The sequence below is a fragment of the Gallus gallus genome, chromosome 16 (genome assembly GCF_016699485.2).
Source record: "Gallus gallus isolate bGalGal1 chromosome 16, bGalGal1.mat.broiler.GRCg7b, whole genome shotgun sequence".
In the NCBI taxonomy this organism is placed as follows: Eukaryota; Metazoa; Chordata; class Aves; order Galliformes; family Phasianidae; genus Gallus; species Gallus gallus.
In genome coordinates, this window is record NC_052547.1 from 1239553 (window position 1) to 1258904 (window position 19352).

Consider the following 19352-nt stretch of genomic DNA (forward strand, 5'->3'; position numbering starts at 1 on the left):
AGCTGTGGTGGGAATGGTGTATGACCCTAATTTTGCTCCTAACGATCCACGCCAAGGTCATGATCTGCAGAGAGTGAGAACAATGCCTGATATATGGCAGAAACTCACAAGAACAGCACCAGATCTACCCCCAACACACGCTTCCATTTCAGCCATCTCAGAATTAGCAACAGACTGGATGAAGTACAAGAACAAGTGTCTCTGTTGATTAATCATGACGAACCGTAGAAGTATCAGAAACATTTGATGAAGATCAGGATAAGCAAAGGGGCCTAATGAAAGAACTGATCAAGCTAATGAAAATCCACTTAGTTAAAGGGGATGGACCCTTCTCCTCACCCGCATCATCAAAAATCTCAGCTACTGAAGGCAAATTCTTTCCTGCTCAAATGAGGAACATTGTAGGATTGCATTGCGTATTGCCTTGTGGCGTTACCTCAGTGACCACAGAGAAGACATGAGGAAGTGGCATGACCACACTACTCCTGTACTGTGAGCACGGGTGAGAGCATTACAGAACTAATCAACCAGCGGTGTAGTTGCTCCAGTTACCACAGGTAATGAATAGAGGGGCCCTGCCCTCAGTCAGGGAGGGAGAGGGATAACAGAGTTTATTGGACTGCGCAGATCCGATGGCCTGGCACATCAGAACCACAGAAATATAAGGCTCTGGTGGATACCGGTGCACAGTCCACTCCAATGCCCTCAAGTCATGAAGGGACAGAATCAATCCATATTTCTGGAGTGGCTGGGGGCTCTCAAGAACTGACTGTGTTGGAGGCCGAAATAAGCCTCACTGGTAAAGGCTGGCAAAAACACCCTATTGTGACTGGCCCAGGGGCTCCATGCACGCTGGGTATCGATTCCCTCAGAAGGGGGCATTTCAAGGATCCCAAGGGGTATCGATGGGCCTTTGGAATAGCTGCTGTAGATACAGACAACATTCAGCAGCTGTCTGTTTTGCCTGGCCTGTCAGAAGATCCGTCTGTTGTGGGGTTGCTGCGAGTAAAAGAGCAGCAGGTACCGATTGCCACAAAAGCAGTGCACAGACGGCAGCACTGCACCAACAGGGACTCCTTGCTCCCCATTCATATGTTGCTTTGTCAGCTAGAGAGTCAAGGACTGATCAGCAGAACGCACTCGCCTTTTAACAGCCCCATATGGCCAGTGCGTAAAGCCAGTGGAGAACGGAGGCTGACGGTAGACTACCGTGGCCTGAATGAAGTCACACCCCCACTGAGTGCTGCTGTGCCAGACATGTTAGAACTGCAATATGAACTGGAGTCAAAAGCAGCCAAGTGGTATATGCCACCAGTGACATTGCTAATGCCTTCTTTTCCATTCCTCTGGCCACAGAATGCAGGCCGCAATTTGCCTTCAGCTGGAGGGGCGCTCAGTCTACTTGGAACCGTTTGCCCCAGGGGTGGTAACACAGCCCAACCATTTGCCATGGGTTAATCCAAACTGTACTGGAACAGACAGTGCTCCTGAGTGCCTGCAGTACATTGACAGCATCCTTCTGTGGGGCGATACAGCAGAGAACGCTTTTTGAGAAAGGAGAGCAAATAACCCAGACCCTTCTGCAAGCTGGTTTTGCTATCAAGCGAAGCAAAGTGAAAGGACCTGCCCAGGAGAGTCGGTTCCTAGTTAGAAAGTGGCAAGATGGGCGCCGTCACATCCCAGCAGATGTGATGGACAAAATCACTGCCGTGTCTCCGCCCATCAGTAAGAAAGAGACACAATCTTTTCTGGGTGTGGTGGGCTTTTGGAGAATGCGCGTTCCAAAGTATAGCCTGTAGGAGAGTGGCTCAGGGAGCAAGGAGTTGTGAGCTTGAGTGCTATGTGCACAACCCAGGCTGTGAGACCTTGAAGCTGTCAAAGCAGGAAGACAAACTGAGGCTTCAGTTAAGATAAGGGGGTAGCTAGCCTGGGAAGAGATCAAGACAGTGGAATGCGAAGAACAGTGAAAAGTACCGTGTGATGATTAATGCTGTACCAATAGCTAGCAAGCAAGACACGTGATTTCTGTGTGCTAACCAATTATAAGTTGCCGTGTGTACCCTGTATTTCTGTATAAGTATGAGCTGATTCGGGCAATAAAGGATTAGAGGAGTTTCCACCAGTACTTCTGTGAAGACGCGTGGATTCATTCAGGCCGCCTTCCTTGAAGTGGCGCCCGAACAGGGACCCGGGAAAGCCGCACAAGTTGCCACAGCGGTTCGACGTGGAGGCAGCGGGATGCTCGAGAGTTGCCACAGTGGTTTGACACGGAAGGCAACGAGAGCGGGGAAGGATGCAGCGGGTAAGCTCCATGCCGAGAAGGCGGCAGCTCAGAGCGTTGTGTGCTGGACACACGTCGAATTAGACCCGCGGTGGGGTGAGTGCCGTGTGCCGGGATGGGCGGCCACTCGGGTAGGAAGATTGCGCAGCTTCCTCCTCCGCCACTTGCTGCTAGCATGGATGTGGAATTTGCAGCAGCACTGACACTGCTTCTCAGTATCCTCGCTAAGCGAGGGGAGACAGTGAAGGACAAAGACCTAGCTAAGCTAGTAACGTGGGCTCGAGAACAGAGGTTCTTGAAGGCTCCTCCGCTCATTTTTGTAGTGGAAAAATGGTGCGAAATTGGGGACTGTATGTTTGACGGAGTCCTTCAGGGCAAGACGAAGGATGCTCCAGCCCTAGGTTCTACCTGGCGAATCATGATTAATACACTTAAGACTATGAGGATGGAGGCAAAAGTGGCTGCTGCTGCTACTCAACTTATAGCCACTCCTGCAGCAGTTCCAGCTTCAGCTACCACCAGCGTGTCCACACAGGAGAGAGACCCTACCAGTGCTCTGAGTGTGAGTAGAGCTTCAAAACCTCTTCCTACCTGATGTCCACCAGCAAATTTACACAGGAGAGAGACCCTACCTGTGCTGTGAGTGTGGGAAGAGCTTTAACAGCAGTTCTAAACTCAGCTCCCACAAGCACATCCACAGAGGAGACAGTCCACAATAGTGCCCCGAGTTTGTGCGGAGCTCCACTTTCAGTTCCTGCCTCCTTAGCTACCCGCACACCCTCGCAGGAGACAGAGCCTGCGAGTGCCCCAGAGAGCGTACTCCTTCCCCTGACGGGTGGTGCGGTGCAGCCGGCAGGGGGCGCTCCCTGGAAACAAGATGTGTTCCAGCGTGTGTTAACTGCGAGCTACGCTGTGAGCCCAGCAGGGAAGGGTGCGTGTGGCTGAGAGCAGGGAAATACAAACCCCGTCCGTGTTTGGGTACCCGACCTCGGTTGCAGGACAGCTCCAACCCCTCCTGTTCGCCTCCTTACTCTGGTTATCACTGATGGAAATTCCCTTTTGGAGAATTGCTGTTTGGTGGCATTTCACTGCTGCTACCAAGTCAAGTTACAACAGCTGTAACACAGGGTGCTGGTCACTTTTTAAGAGCCATCTCTTAAGAGCACCGGAGAAGGCATTTTCAAACAGTTGGGAGTCAGGAAGCAGGGCCGAAGTCCAGCTCATCTGAGCAGCTTTTCTTCCTGAGTTTAGGTGGAAAGGCAGGTGAATGGACACTGGCAGCCAGATCAGGCCACATGGGGGAGCTACAGAAATGCTGTCTGCCATTCTGAGGGGAGTAATTATGCTATCAAAACTCAGTTGGAGCTGAAGCTGGGCAGCAGTGTTGGAGACCATGGAAGGGCTTCTTTGTGTGACCAGCAAAAGGAGGACCGTGGATGATTTCGCTTCATTACTGGATGAGGTTGATCACCTCATAAACTGGGACATAGAACAAGTAGAGTCACACAGTGCACTATTTTTTCACGTCTGTCTTGAACACTGGAGATGGGTGGTGGGACACCTGGAGCTCTGGGTTCAGGCCCACGACTGCACTGATGATAAACTCCCAGTGGGCTGTGGATGTGGGTGGGATTTGCTGCTCCAGTTGCATGCGTGTAAATCTATGGCCCATGGGGTTTATCCAGGGATCTTGGGAATTGCAAGATGTCCCAGTTGACTGGAAGCTGGCAAACATCTGAGTTTCCAGGCAGGACAAGAAGGAAGACCTTGTCAATTCCAGGCCTGCCAGTCTCCCTTTGGTGCCTGGCAAAATCACAGAGGTGGTCATTGTGAAAGTTACTGAAAAACCCTTAAAGACAGCACAGTCGTTGTTCTCAGTACAGGTTAGGGCTGACTTTCTGGAAAGGAGCTTTGAGGAGAAGGACCTGGATGTGGTGGTGGTCAGCAGGTTGGCCATGAGCCAGCAGCGTGCCCTCGTGGCCAAGGGAATTCTGGGGTGCATTAAATGAGTGTGACCATCAGACTGAGGAAGGTGATCCTCCCCTTCTGCTCTGCCCTGGTGAGGCCACATCTGGACCACTGTGTTCAGTTCTGGGCTCCTCAGCACATGACAGGCAGGGAACTGCCGGAGAGAGACTAACAGGGGTCTGCAGAGGTGATTGAGGCCGGGAGGAACCCCGCTGTGAGGAAGAAGAGCAACAGGTTTGGGGGAATCAGACATTTCCTGGAGTGGTGAGCATGGGGCGCCCTGATACACTGTGAGATGAGGTCAGTGTGGCCATAGCCATCAGCACACCCTCCACTGCCCCATTCATTGCTCACCTTCTGCACTGCGCAGGGAGTAGAAGAGCCACAGTGCCAGGCAGACGAGCCTGACACCCAGACCTCCCCGCCCATGAGCAGCTTTGTCTGAGTTTCAGCTGGGATTGAACTGTTTTCTACAGTGTGTCTGGCATGATGTTATGTTTTGGTTCCAGGTGGAAAACAATGTCGCTAACACACTGATGTTTGTAGGTGCTGCTCAGCAGTGCTGTCCAGAGCCAAGGCCATTTGCAGCAAAGGAGCCATGCAGCTGGGAGGGTAGAAAACTAGGGCAGCTGACTGAAAGTGGCCAAAGGGATATTGCATGGCATATGAGATCAAGCAGAAGGAGTTTTGAAGGGGGTGGGAGTTCATTTTGCTCAGTCCCGCTGCTTGGGGGCTAGCTGGGTGTTGTTCTGGGAGTAGTGAGCAATTGCTTGTGCATCACTTGTTTTATCCATTTGTTGTAGTTATTATCCTTTTCTCTATCTCAGTAAATAGTTTTATCTCAACCCTCTAGTTTGACTTTGTTTTGTTTGTTATTGTTTCCCCCATCACACTGGGAATAGGGGAGAGTGAGCAAAGAGCTGTGTGTTGCTGATCCACCTGCCAGGTTAAACCACCACGGGAGGGTCCCTTGGGAGTCATTCCTGAAGGGTAAAGGTGTCCAGGAAGGCTGGACACATCTCAAGAAGGAATTCTTAAAGGTTGAGGAAGGGGCCATGCCAGTGCACCACAGGATGGGCCAGTGGAGAAGGAGAGCGTTGTGGCTGATGAGGGAACTTTTGCTGAGACTCCGGGAGAAAAAGAGAGTTTATGTCCTGAGGAAGAAGGGAAGGGCAACACAGAGCATGGGATCAGGCCTCGCCAGCATGGGTTCGTGAAAGGCAGGTCCTGCTTGACCAACCTGATCTCCTGCTGTGATCGAGTGACCTGCCTGGTGGGTTATGGAAAGGCTGTTGTCGTTGCCTTCCTTGACTTCAGCAAAGCCTTTGACAATGTCTCCCACTGTATTCCCTTGGAGAAGCTGGCATCCCGTGGATTGCACGGGTACACTCTTTGCTGGGTAAAGAACTGTCTGAATGGCCAGGCCCAGAGAGTGGTGGTGAAAGGAGATAAATGCAGCTGGTGACCGGTCACCCTGGTGTGCCTCAGGGGTCAGTATTGGGTCCTGCCCTGTTTAATGTCTCTACTGACGATCTGGATGAGGGCATCGGGTGCATCATCAGAAAGTTTACAGATGACACCAAGTTAGGGGCAAGTGTCAACCTGCCTGAGGGTAGGAAGGCCCTGCAGAGGGACCTGGGCAGACTGTCCAATGGGCTGGGGCCATCGGGCTGAAGTTCACAAAGACCAAGTGCCAGGTCCTGCACTCTGGACACAACAACCCCAGGCATCGCTACAGGCTGGGGGCAGAGAGGCTGGAAAGCTGAGCAGAGGAAACAAACCTGGGGGTTTGTCAATGATTTACGGGCTGGTTCGGCCCGGTTTGGTGCTTGCAGACCCAGACCCCGGGAAAAGGGAAAGGGAGATATGGAAAAGGGGAGGGAGAACGCCTTCCTCTCAAGCTGAGGCAGACGAGACATCAAGCCAGGCCAAGCAGAAGAGAAAGAAGGGAACGTCTCATGATGTGCAAACAGTTTTATCTTTACGTCTGAACAGCAAATGGAAACAGAATAACACAAAGTCCGCTGGGGTATGTAGAATGTAGTTCTTCCCTTCTGAGAAGAGGACACCCAGATCTATCCATGATCCATGGAACTGGAGCATTAACTCTTTAACTCCCAGTGTGCCCAGGAGGACAAAAGGCCTATGGCATCCTGGCTTGTATCAGCAATAGTGCAGCCAGCAGGAGCAGGAGGTGATCGTCCCTCTGTACTCAGCACTGCTGAGGCCGCACCTCAAGTGCTGTGTTCAGTGTTGGGCCGCTCACAACAGTAAGGATGCTGAGGGCCTGGAATGGGTCCAGAGAAGGGCAATGGAGCCGTGAGGTCTGTAGTGTAAATCTTATGGAGAGCAGCTGAGGGAACGGGAAGTGTTGCGTGTGGAGAAGAGAATGAGGGGAGACCTCGTTGCTGTCTGCAACTCCCTGAAAGGAAGTTGTGGTGAGGTGGGATTTGGCCTCTTCTCTTGGGAGATAAGAAGTGGTGAAGTCACCGTGTCTGGAGATGTTTAAGGAAAGGATAGATGTAGTATTTGGTGACGTGTTTTGGTGGGGGATTGCCCTAGACCTTAGAGCATCTTTTCCAACATTAATGATTCTATGAACTCCATTGCCTCACCTTGCTGGGCTGTCCTTCCAACAAATGTCAGCATTCCAATCGTGAGAGCTGTCCCACCAGACACGTCAGAGAAGAAAAGGCAGCCGAGGTGCAGGTATCTCTAGAGGAGATCCCTGCTTGTTCCAAGCTGCAGGGTGAGGCCTGAAGTGGAGCTCTGCTTTTGGGAGTCACCAGGGACCAGGGTGCCTCCTCGCTGTTGTCTATGGTTGCAGTAGTATTGTTAAACCACCCATCTACCTCTGTCCAATACCACAAGGCCTTTTAACTGCTTTTTGCAGCTCAGCTGCCTGTCCTAAGAGATGATCCACCTTGTGCAGCTACTTGCCTTATCACTAGGAGGAGGTTCGAGGCAGTGGGTGAAATGGACTGCCTGAACCAAAATCTCCTCTTTTTACCAGTTCTGTCTGTGTGTATACAGACATGTCTGGGCATTTCCCTGGATGGGCACTGGATCTGGCCCTCATGTGAGTGTTCACCACCACAGTGTCAGAGATGAAGACATCCGTCACTTCTGGCTCTGCCCACACTAGTGAGATCACTATGAAGGGAAGACTGGGGGACTCAAGTGTATCTCCACAACTACCCTCTGGCCATCCCATAGCCTCCTCTTTGTCCCTCAATCAAACCCCGTCTCCCCCCATATTATCTCCATGGTTCCCAACGGTCACCTCATGGTAAGTCAGTGGTCAAATTGTGTCATGGTTTTGTAACTTCACTATTGGTATTCCACATCATAACATCATGGACAAAAGAGAAGAACTACGTATCCCAGAGGACCTCACGGTCAGAGAAGGAAGATACATCACGGAAGATGCGTCATCTGGTTGCGCGCGGTTCTTCTTCACTTTTGTTTGCTGCCGGGAGAGGAGTGGGTGTGCTTTCCAAGCCGGGCGCCTTCATCAAGTAAGGCTTTCGGTTTCGGAAACTCTCTCACTCTCTCTCCCTCTCCCTCTCTATCGCTCTTTCGCTCTCTCCCTCATTCATTTGGTTTATTATCCTTACTCCCAATTAGATTGTATTGTATTGTGTCATCTTGTATCCCAACATCATAGTTAGTAAAATAAGTTCTCCTTCTTAGATTGTTGCCGCTGCTTCGTTTTTTTCTTGGGAAGCCAGGGGGGAGGAGGGCCCGCAAGCCTACTGCCCCCCTGTCACGGGCACAGATCTATCTAGGTAACTCCGTGACAAATGCTTCCACCCCTTATTCTACATCATTATATCATGCTTAATACATATACATAGAACCACTGACTGCACTCCCCCAACATCAAATTCCCTTGTGGTACACATTGAACATCCCCATCTTTCTGCATCGCCCACCAAGTGGAGCCAGGTCCCTGGGCAAAAACAGTTCCACGGAGAGGTCTGCCCTTTCCAGAGGCTGGAAGGACCCGAACTGCTTTTCCCAACGTGCTCTTTCCATGTGCTACAGGGACCTTATCTTCCTCTACGGTATGTAGGGAGCTGGAATGGGTGGGACCATCACGATTGATAGATCCCCTGATGTTGACCAACCAGGTGGCTTCTGCCAGATGCTTCTCCCAGTGCTTCAATGTTCCACCGCCCGTTGCTTTCAGCATAGTTTTTAACAACCCATTGTATCGTTCAATCTTACCAGAAGCTGGTGCATGATAGGGGATATGATAAATCCATTCAATGCCATGTTCTTTGGCCCAAGTATTTCTAAGAGAATTTTTAAAATGAGTCCCATTATCTGATTCAATTCTTTCTGGGGTGCCGTGTCGCCACAGAACTTGTTTCTCCAGACCTAATATGGTGTTTCTGGCGGTAGCATGGGGTACTGCATATGTTTCAAGCCACCCAGTGGTCGCTTCCACCATGGTGAGCACATAACGCTTACCATTGCAGGATCGTGGCAAGGTGATATAGTCAATCTGCCACGCCTCCCCATATTTATACTTTTGCCATCGCCCTTCCTCCCAGAGAGGTTTCATCCTCTTGGCTTGTTTGATTATGGCGCATGTTTCACAGTCATGAATAACTTGTGCAATAGCATCCATAGTTAAGTCCACCCCTCGGTCTCTAGCCCACTTATACGTTGCATCTCTCCCTTGATGGCCCGAGGTCTCATGGGCCCACCGAGCTAGAAATAATTCACCCTTGTTCTGCCAGTCCAAGTCTATTTGAGCCACCTCAATTTTGGCAGCCTGATCTACCTGATGGTTTTTTTTCTGTCCTTCCGTAGCCCGACTCTTGGGCACATGAGCATCTACATGACACACCTTTACCACCATAGTCTTCATTCGGGCAGCAATGTCTTTCCACAGTTCAGCAGACCAAATAGGTTTACCTCTCCGTTGCCAGTTATTTTGCTCCCACTGCTGTAACCACCCCCATAAGGCATTCGCCACCATCCATGAATCAGTATAAAGATAAAGCACTGGCCACCCCTCCCGTTCAGCGACATCTAAGGCTAGTTGGACAGCCTTGACCTCTGCAAACTGACTTGATTCTCCTTTTCCTTCAGTGGCCTCTGCAACTTGTCGTGTGGGGCTCCACACAGCAGCTTTCCATCTGCGATACTTCCCAACAATACGACGCGATCCATCTGTGAACAGGGCATATTTCTTTTCATTTCCTGGTAGTTCATTATATGGTGGGGCCTCTTTGGCACGTGATACCTCTTCTCCTGGTGATGTTTCAAACTTTTTACCTTCAGGCCAGTCCATGATCACCTCTAAGATTCCTGGATGACTGAAGTTCCCCATTCGAGCTTGTTGTGTAATCAGTGCGATCCACTTGCTCCAAGTGGCATCAGTAGCATGATGGGTGGAGGGAATCTTTCCTTTAAACATCCAGTTCAGCACCGGCAGTCGAGGTGCCAGGAGGAGCTGCGTCTCGTACCGACTACTTCGGAAGCAGCCCTAACCCCCTCATACGCGGCTAAGATTTCCTTCTCAGTTGGGGTGTAACACTCTTCAGACCCCCTGTATGCTCGACTCCGGAATCCCAGGGGTCGGCCTCGGGTCTCCCCTGAGCTTCTTTGCCACAAGCTCCAGGTGGGACCTTTCTCTCCAGCAGCAGTGTAGAGGATGTTCTTTACATCTTGTCCCGTCCGTACTGGCCCCAGGGCCATGGCACGGGCTATCTCATGTTTGATCTGCTCAAAAGCCTGCTGCTGTTCAGGACCCCATGTAAAATCATTCTTCTTCCGCGTCACCTGATACAGGGGGCTTACAATAAGGCTATAGTTTGGAACATGCATCCTCCAAAAGCCCACTACACCCAGAAAAGATTGTGTCTCTTTCTTACTAATGGGCGGAGACACGGCAGTGATTTTGTCCATCACATCTGCTGGGATGTGACGGCGCCCATCTTGCCACTTTCTGCCTAGGAACCGACTCTCCTGGGCAGGTCCTTTCACTTTGCTTCGCTTGATAGCAAAACCAGCTTGCAGAAGGGTCTGGCTTATTTGCTCTCCTTTCTCAAAAAACGTTCTCTGATGGCATTGTTGTGTGGGGCGATACAGCAATGTACTGCAGGTGCTCAGGAGCACTGACTGTTCCAGTACAGTTTGGATTAACCCATGGCAAATGGTTGGGCTGTGTTTCCACCCCTGGGGCAAACAGTTCCAAGTAGACTGAGTGCCCCTCCAGCTGAAGGCAAATTGTGGCCTGCATTCTGTGGCCAGAGGAATGGAAAAGAAGGCATTAGCAATGTCACTGGTGGCATACCACTTGGCTGCTTTTGACTCCAGTTCATATTGCAGTTCTAACATGTCCGGCACAGCAGCACTCAGCGGGGGTGCGATTTCATTCAGGCCACGGTAGTCTACCGTCAGCCTCCGTTCTCCACTGGCTTTACGCACTGGCCATATGGGGCTGTTAAAAGGCAAGTGCTTTATGCTGATCAGTCCTTGACTCTCTAGCTGACAAATCAACTTATGAATGGGGAGCAAGGAGTCCCTGTTGGTGCAGTGCTGCCGTCTGTGCACTGCTTTTGTGGCAATCGGTACCTGCTGCTCTTTTACTCGCAGCAACCCCACAACAGACGGATCTTCTGACAGGCCAGGCAAAACAGACAGCTGCTGAATGTTGTCTGTATCTACAGCAGCTATTCCAAAGGCCCATCGATACCCCTTGGGATCCTTGAAATACCCCCTTCTGAGGGAATCGATACCCAGCATGCATGGAGCCCCTGGGCCAGTCACAATAGGGTGTTTTTGCTGGTCTTTACCAGTGAGGCTTATTTCGGCCTCCAACACAGTCAGTTCTTGAGAGCCCCCAGTCACTCCAGAAATACGGATTGATTCCGTCCTTCATGACTTGACGGCATTGGAGTGGACTGTGCACCGGTATCCACCAGAGCCTTATATTTCTGTGGTTCTGATGTGCCAGGCCATCGGATCCGCGCATTCCAATAAACTCTGTTATCCCTCTCCCTCCCTGACTGAGGGCAGGGCCCCTCTATTCATTACCTGTGGTAACTGGAGCAACTACACCGCTGGTTGATTAGTTCTGTAATTCTCTCACCCGTGCTCGCAGTACAGGAGTAGTGTGGTCATGCCACTTCCTCATGTCTTCTCTGTGGTCACTGAGGTAACGCCACAAGGCAATACACGATGCAATCCTACAATGTTCCTCATTTGAGCAGGAAAGAATTTGCCTTCAGTAGCTGAGACTTTTGATGATGCGGGTGAGGAGAAGGGTCCATCCCCTAAATTTAATTAAGTGGATTTTCATTAGCTTGATCAGTTCTTTCATTAGGCCCCTTTGCTTATCCTGATCTTCATCAAACGTTTCTGATACTACTACGGGTTCGTCACGATTAATCAATAGAGACACTTGCTCTTGTACTTCATCCAGTCTGTTTGCTCATTCTGAGATGGCTGAAATGGAAGCGTGTGTTGGGGGTAGATTTTGTTCATCGTTTTGAAGTGTAAGAATTAATTCCAAAACTGGGGGTCTTCTCTGTTGGTCCTCGTATCTGTCAAACGTTGCTGCTGGTGTAGGGGTGTATCTTTCTGGTGCTGTTCTTGTGAGTTTCTGCCATATATCAGGCATTGTTCTCACTCTCTCCAGATCATGACCTTGGCGTGGATCGTTAGGAGCAAAATTAGGGTCATACACCATTCCCACCACAGCTATTTCCCTCAAATACTGGATACCTTTTTCAGCTGTATCCCACTTCTACATCACAGGCTTCAGTCTGTCTCTGACGGGATGCCTTTCCCTGACGGCTACTAACATTCGTTCCCAGAGGGTGGTGGCTCCATCCAAACATCTACTAATCCCTCTGTCAATAGATGAGTCTTTGGCAATGCCTCCTAGTTGGCGGGCTTCGTTACTATGCAGAGACAAGCTACTGGCCCCGCCGTCCCAACAGCGAAGCAACCAGGTGACAAGGGTTTCGTTCGGATGCCGTGTAAACTCTTTCCTTGAGCCTTGCATTTCAGTCATCTTCAGAGGTCGGCAAACAGAAATAGAGACTTCTTCTTCATCACTCGCCTCTCCGTGTCTCTTGGTTTTTGCTTTTGCCTTTCGTGGCTCTGAGGAGGCCCCCTGGCCTGGATCTTCCTCTACCTCCTCCTCCGCAGCTGCTGCTTCTTTTTTCCATTCCAGACGCGTGGACACCCACTTCCATTTCTTGCCTTCCACAGGGGCAGCTGACACTGCTACTGGTGTCTCCTGTGACTGATCAGATTTGACTTGGAGATTTCCCCCTTTGGCTTCAACCTCAGCTTGGAAACTCTCTCTCTCAAGAAGAGTATTACATAGAGCACGGTAAGCACAAGCCAAGCCCCAAATAAGCCGTACCTCCTTCGATCTATCTGAGCCACACCATCCCTGACTCAAATACTGGCTTCGTTTCCTGGGATCCCACAGGTGTTCAAGAGTGGAGTGCCATGACATTGTGGGTCCCCACGCTTCTAAGATTTCTCCTAAACCTCTCCATATTCCCTGCCAGTCAGCATTCTCTGGTTTTGGAGGAGACTTCTTCCACATAACACAAATGGAGAAGAAAACATTCAAGGAGATTGATAACATGCACAAGAGTATGAGCTCCAGCTCGGCAGTTGAAAAAACACGTGACAAACTGAGAAGAAAGCCTGGAAACTGGTTTGAAAGTGTCAAACTTAAAATGATACCACATTGCATAAAGGTACCAGGCAGGTGTCTCCATCAGGGCCCTTATTTGGTTATACATGAACACAATTCCACAGCACGAAATCATGATGTTAATTATAGGCCAATAATTTCCCAAGATCATGATTGTCCTTCATCCCTTATACAACGCTCCTGCAATAAAGAGCAGACTCATAGCTGGTAGCTGCTAAAATGGGGGAAAAACAACAACAACAACTACTGGGTACAGTGTCCGGAGTTCGGCAGACTGTCCAGACTATAATCTCATCTATGAAGGTCACACTAGCAATGCCTTGCAGTCTGGCAGTCTCCGGCTTAAAGAAATCCTTTCTTTTCTCTGTTAGCGTTAAAAGCTTCAGATTGCCCGCATTCTCCACCAAAAGCTGTCACGGAGTTATCTAGCTCAATCTAGATCAGTCTATGCCCGTGACAGGGAGGCCGTGGGCCTGTGGGCCCCCTGGCACCCAAAAATGGGAAGGGAAAGGGGACAGGGGAATGGGAGATGGGCTCAGAGAGGGAAAAAGAACAGAGCAGTGGCCACAATCTAAGGTGGAAAACTTATTTTACTAACCGTGATATTGGAATGCAAGATAACACAATATAATACAATCAAATTGAAAGTACGGGTTATAAATCATTTAAAATAAGAGACAGCTTCCAAAACCGAAAGCTCTGCTTGAATGAAGGCGCACAGCTCGGAAGCACACCCAGCACTCTGCGTGGCTGCCGGAGAGAGAGTGTGAGCCTGATCACGCAACTCATATCCCGTGATTTCAGTGCCGTATCTTCCCTCACTGACCGTGAGGTCCTCTGGGATACGCAGTTTTTCTTCTCTTTTGAGAAGCAGGTATCTGGATCGTTGTCAGTCCACAGAACCGGACTATTAACCCTGTAATTACCCGGGCTGTCCATGATGCTATGATGTGGAATACCAATGGCAAAATTACAAAACCATGCCAGCTTGGCTCAAAGCCTGGTCAGCAGCACCCATCCAAGGCATGAGCTGCCCAACAAGGTTTTGAAGCTAATGGCTGACTGCCATGAGCACAGCGCTGAGAGCTGCTTTTCACAAAGAAAGCTGCTGAACAAAGTTGAGACTGGGGCATTCCGACTTGAGTACAGTTGGCACAGGCACCGGGTAAGATAATCCTACATGGTAGGAGAGCGCCTAGCACAGGGCAGAACCCATGTGCTAACTGTTGGAAACAGTGTGTGAGCAGGGGAGCACACACTGCATCAGCCCGAGGAGATGCAGGAAGTTGAGCAAACACAGATACACACACCCACAAACTCCAAACACGTGCATGCAGGGCTGGCTGAAGTAACACAGCACTCAGAAGGGAAGTTCACTTCCTGTGCGGGTGTGAAGAGGTGGTGTCATATGGGACCACGTCCCCGTCCCAACTCACCACCCTGGGTGTTCTCCAGGGAGGGTTGGCCCAGTATTGTCCCAGCTATGGGCCCAACGGGGGAGTGCAGGGAACTGGGACCGCTCCAACCGCAGGGACCCCTCCTGAGCCCTGCTTTCATACTAAAGTTGTGGCCGAGCCGCTGGATTCTCCGTCGTGGCCTGCAAGGGAGGGAGAGCAGTGAGCCCTGGCTCTGTGCTCGCTGTGGGGCATGGAGCATCATGCCACCATCACCACTGTGACCCCAAAAGCAACGAGGGGCCCCAGAGTGCCCTGACCCCAAGCACTGGCGGGGGACAATTCTGCCCTTGGCACTCACCTGCTGGTGCTTCGTAACCCTTCTTCTTCTCCTTCCCTGCAGACAGAATAAGAGTCAGCATTGGGCTCATGTCAGGGCCGATCCTAAGGAGGTCAGGGCCTTTACCTGACTTGCTCTTCCACACCACCAATCCAATGACAGAAGCAATTACAGCCACAGTGGTGACGACCACCCCGGCCACAATGGGGATCAGGTTGGGCTGAGGCTCTGGGGGTAGAGTGGCTTTGTCAGTAAAGGAATGGGTGGCCCCCAAACCCCCCAACCCCACGTACCCCACGCTGCCAGCTCACCCCATGAGAAGAGACAAGGCTGGGGCAGGCTGGTGTGCTCCACGCGGCACCGGTACTTGTCCCCATCCTCCGGCAGCACATCAATGGCCGCTGAGGCGTGGTAGGTGCCATCACTGTTGGGCACCATGCCCCCCCAGTGGGTCTCCTGGTGCCGGACCATGCCGTCCTTCATCCAGCTGATGGCGATGGGCCGTGGGTAGAAGCCATAAGCGCAGCAGAACAAGGTCAGGATCCCGTTGGCTTCCTTCCCCCACACGCGCACCTCAGGCCGTTCTGCAGATGGGTGACGTTGTGGGCCAGGCTGAGCCCCTGCCCAGCACCCAGCCCAGCCCCAGGTCCCCTTCCCATCCTCACCTCTCCTTTTCAGCGCTGCCTTCCCGTGCTCAAGGTATTTCCTCAAGTTCTGAACACAGACAGTCCCCAGCTCATGCTTGCATCCCTCAGCATACGTCCCTTCCTGCTCCCATCTCCTCTTGGTGATTTCTGCCACCGCATCGGCTGCGGTGAACGTCATCGTGTCCATATCAAAGGCAATGTAGTCCCTCCCATCAAATCCATACTGAACGTACCCTCGGATGTTGCCGTCCTCCAGGATGTCACAGCCGATCATCTTCTGCAGTGTGTGAGACCCTGAGGCATAGCAGGGGTGGGGGGTGAGGGGCTTCACAGGCTGTGGGGCACCACGAGTGCTGTGGGGCTGGGATGGGGTGGGTGGGCTCAGGATCGGAGGAGCCCAGGGACAGTGCAACCACACATGGACAGCCCAGCACAGCTGGGTGTGGGGCAAGGCCAGGCCTCAGTGGAGCTGGCAGACGCCTCATGGATCCCTCACTGCACGGAGTCCCCGTCCCAGCCCCATCACAATGCAGCTGCCGCCGCGCTCACCTTCACTTTTATTGTAGTGCACCTGCAGCCTGCCCAGGAACTCGTAGAAATCCAGCTCAATGTCCCGGGCCTTCTGGGTCTCTGCATCCCAGTGCTCCTGGTCCTCTTGCGGCAGCCAGCCCATGATGGGCCGCACCGTCCGGCCCAGGCTGTTGTAGTTCCAGAGGAGTTCGCCATCTACGCACCCGACGATCACGAACTGCGGCATCCCGGGGCCGGGATCCGTCATCCCGGTCAGGAAGTAGTGCAGGGAGTGCGACCCTGCGGGGACAGACGGCGTCGGAGCCGTGAGCCGCGGGTGGGGGTCCCGCGGACGCAGCCCCGGCGTCGGGGAGCGAGGAGCCGCGGGTCCCGGTGCCGGGGGCAGCCCGGTCCCGCAGCACTCACCGCATACCGCCGCGCCCAGGGCGCCCAGCAGCAGCCCCAGCACCACCGCCTCGCTCGGACCCATCGCATCGCTCCGCTCCGCGAATACCCCGGGCTCCGCCCCGCGTCCTTATTGGTGCCTCCGCCTCTCCCCGCCAATGGAGTCCGTGAGCGCGGGCGACGTCACCGGGCGCCAGGCAGATCTCGCTCGCGAGGGTTGTCAAAAGTGAAAGCGAAAGCTCGGAGGACGGGAGGGGACGAGCGGGACCGTGGGGCGACCCCCGGAAGAAGGGAAGGAGCCGTCCGCCAGAGCGCGGTCGAGGGCCGCGATGGGAGCACCACCGTTGTGGGGGGCACGGAACGCTCCTCCCAGCAAGGATAGGTTGGGTGCAGAGAGGCACAGAGACCCCAGGGGTGGGAAGGATCACCACTGATCCCCACCGGACGGGGAATGATCCCGAGGGCAGCGGCTACGAGCAGCACCTCAGCTCTGCTAAACCCCCCACGATTCAGGAGGTAACAGTTAGAGACCTGCTACTCCAACTGGACTGCCACAGGTCCATGGGACCGGATGAGATTCACCCGAGAGTGCTGAGAGAACTGGCAGAGGTGATAGCCGAGCCGCTTTCCATCATCTATCAGTGCTCCTTGTTGACGGGTGAGGTCCCAGAAGTCTGGAGGCTTGCCAGTGTGACTCCCATCTACAAGAAGGGCTGCAGGGAGGATCCGGCGAACTACAGGCCTGTTAGCCTGACTTCAGTGCCGGGGAAGATTATGGAGCAGATTGTCTTGAGGGAGATCACGCGGCACATGCAGGTCAACCGGGGGATCAGGCCTAGCCAGCATGGGTTCACGAAGGGCAGGTCCTGCTTGACCAACCTGATCTCCTTCTATGATCCAGTGACCCGTCTGCTGGATGAGGGAAAGGCTGTTGATGTGGTCTACCTAGACTTCAGCAAAGCCTTTGACACTGTCTCGCACAGTATTCTCCTGCAGAAGCTGGCAGATCGTGGCTTGGACAGATACATTCTTCGCTGGGTAAGGAACTGGCTGGAGGGCCGGGCCCAGAGAGTGGTGGTGAATGGAGTTAAATCCAGCTGGCGACCGGTCACGAGTGGTGTTCCCCAGGGGTCGGTGCTGGGGCCTGTCCTCTTTAATATCTTTATTGATGACCTGGATGAGGGCATTGAGTGCACCCTCAGTAAGTTTGCAGATGACACGAAGCTGGCTGGAAGTGTTGATCTGCCTGAGGGTAGCGAGGCCTTACAGAGGGATCTGGATAGGTTGGATAGCTGGGCTGAAGCCAATGGGATGGGATTCAACAAGACCAAATGCCGGGTCCTGCACTTTGGCCATAATAACCCCAGGCAACGCGACAGGCTTGGGGCAGAGTGGCTGGAAGACTGTGTAGAGGAAATGGACCTGGGGGTGTTGATTGACGCTAGACTGAACATGAGCCAGCAGTGTGCCCAGGGGGCCAAAAAGGCCAATGGCATCCTGGCTTGTATCAGAAATAGTGTGGCCAGCAGGAACAGGGAAGTAATTATCCCCCCGTACTCAGCACTGGTGAGGCCGCACCTCGAGTACTGTGTCCAGTTTTGGGTCCTTCACTGTAAGAAAGACATCCAGGCCCTGGAGCATGTCCAGGGGAGGGCAACAAAGCTGGTGAGGGCTCTGGAGCACAGGCCTTATGAGGAGCGGCTGAAGGAGCTGGGATTGTTCAGTCTAGAGAAGAGGAGGCTCAGGGGAGACCTTATTGCTCTCTATAACTACCAGAAGGGAGGTTGTAGTGAGCTGGGGGTCAGCCTCTTCTCTCGTGTGACAGTGATAGGACGACAGGGAATGGCTTCAAGCTGCGCCGGGAAGATTCAGGCTGGACGTTAGGAAATACTACTTCTCTGAAAGGGTGGTCAGGCACTGGAATGGGCTGCCCAGAGAGGTGGTGGAGTCACCGAGCCTGGTGGTGTTCAAAGAGCGTTTGGACGTTGTGTTGAGGGACATGGTTTAGCGAGAACCATTGATGTAGGGCAAATGGTTGGACAGGATGATCCTGTGGGTCTTTTCCAACCTTAGCGATTCTAGGATTCTATGATTCTATGAGCACGTGACTGCCTGGAGCGGACGGGGGCTGGAGCCACCCTTTCTGTCTCAGTGATGCCTCTGGGAGCACAGTGCTGTCTGAGTCTGCGCAGGCTCCCTTTCCCCCCACCCTTTCCTCCTGCAGCACAAGGATGAACGCTGCGTTCCTCAGCTCACCCCTTTCTCCAAACTGTTACTGGGAGGGGTGAGTTCATTTCTCTCTGATATCTTTCCCTACAGCACCTATTTCTCAAATAAAGGCCGTGTCACCGCCTTTGTTTGCTCTACACCACGTTCACCCAAAACTTCTCAAGGCTTCAGCCCCGTGGCTCGGTGAAGCTCCCTGCCACGCACAGCCCTTCCCTCAGAGACTTTTTTTTTACACAAAAAGTGGAGAAATTTAGGTTAGATGTAAGAGGGTAATGTTTTACTCAAAGGTGAGGTCCCAGCACAGGCTGCCGGGAGAAGCCGTGGATAACCCCCCTCCGGGAGCATCCCAGGACAGGCTGGATGAGACCCTGAGCAGCCTGATCTGGCGGGGGACAAGCAGCCCACAGCAGGGGGCTGGAACCACATGGGCCTGAAGGACCCCTTCAGCTTCAGCTTCAGCCATTCTATGATTCTGTAACTCTTTCCAGGCACGGGAGACCTCAACTGCACGTTGTGTGTGTGCTGGGAGAGGGCCAAATAACAGCATTTTACAGCCAGGAAAATGAAGACAAAATCACCTCTCCAATGTCCTGCTGATCACTTGATAGAATCATAGAATCACCAGGGTTGGAGAAGACCTACAAGATCATCCAGTCCAACCCCTTCTCTTCTGTGCTGTTTTTCAATCAAGACCCTAAAAACACATCCTGAAGTTCTGTACCACAGGAAAATTTGGGAAAACAGGGGGAGTTTGACCCCTGCTTTCCCATGTATGAAACAAAGAAAGAATAAGAAGCGACTATACCGTATCCCAAGAGAGAAACTGAAGCGTTTTGTTTGTTGTCAATTTCATCACACAGACAGGAGGTGCAATAGAGGAAGG

General features: G+C 52.4%; 1 protein-coding gene and 1 pseudogene across 3 annotated transcripts; one reads left to right on the forward strand and one right to left on the reverse strand.

Annotated features, from left to right (window-relative positions):
• Positions 1-19352, forward strand: part of LOC124417250 — a 45822-nt pseudogene that overhangs the window by 11932 nt on the left and 14538 nt on the right.
• LOC121106929 (class I histocompatibility antigen, F10 alpha chain-like) lies at positions 13517-16343 on the reverse strand. 3 transcript variants are annotated; one of them, XM_040648779.2, is made up of 7 exons: positions 16262-16343; positions 15875-16135; positions 15344-15619; positions 14990-15262; positions 14805-14906; positions 14700-14735; positions 13517-14541 (listed from the first exon to the last, which is right to left on the reverse strand). In XM_040648779.2, exons 1-7 carry the CDS (start codon positions 16323-16325, stop codon positions 14498-14500), a joined length of 1056 nt encoding a protein of 351 aa, XP_040504713.1. In that variant the 5' UTR covers positions 16326-16343; the 3' UTR covers positions 13517-14497. The 3 variants fall into 3 exon arrangements, with proteins under 3 accessions (XP_040504713.1, XP_040504712.1, XP_046757521.1); XM_040648778.2 differs by having other exon boundaries at positions 14700-14906; XM_046901565.1 differs by having other exon boundaries at positions 14700-14906; positions 15875-16343.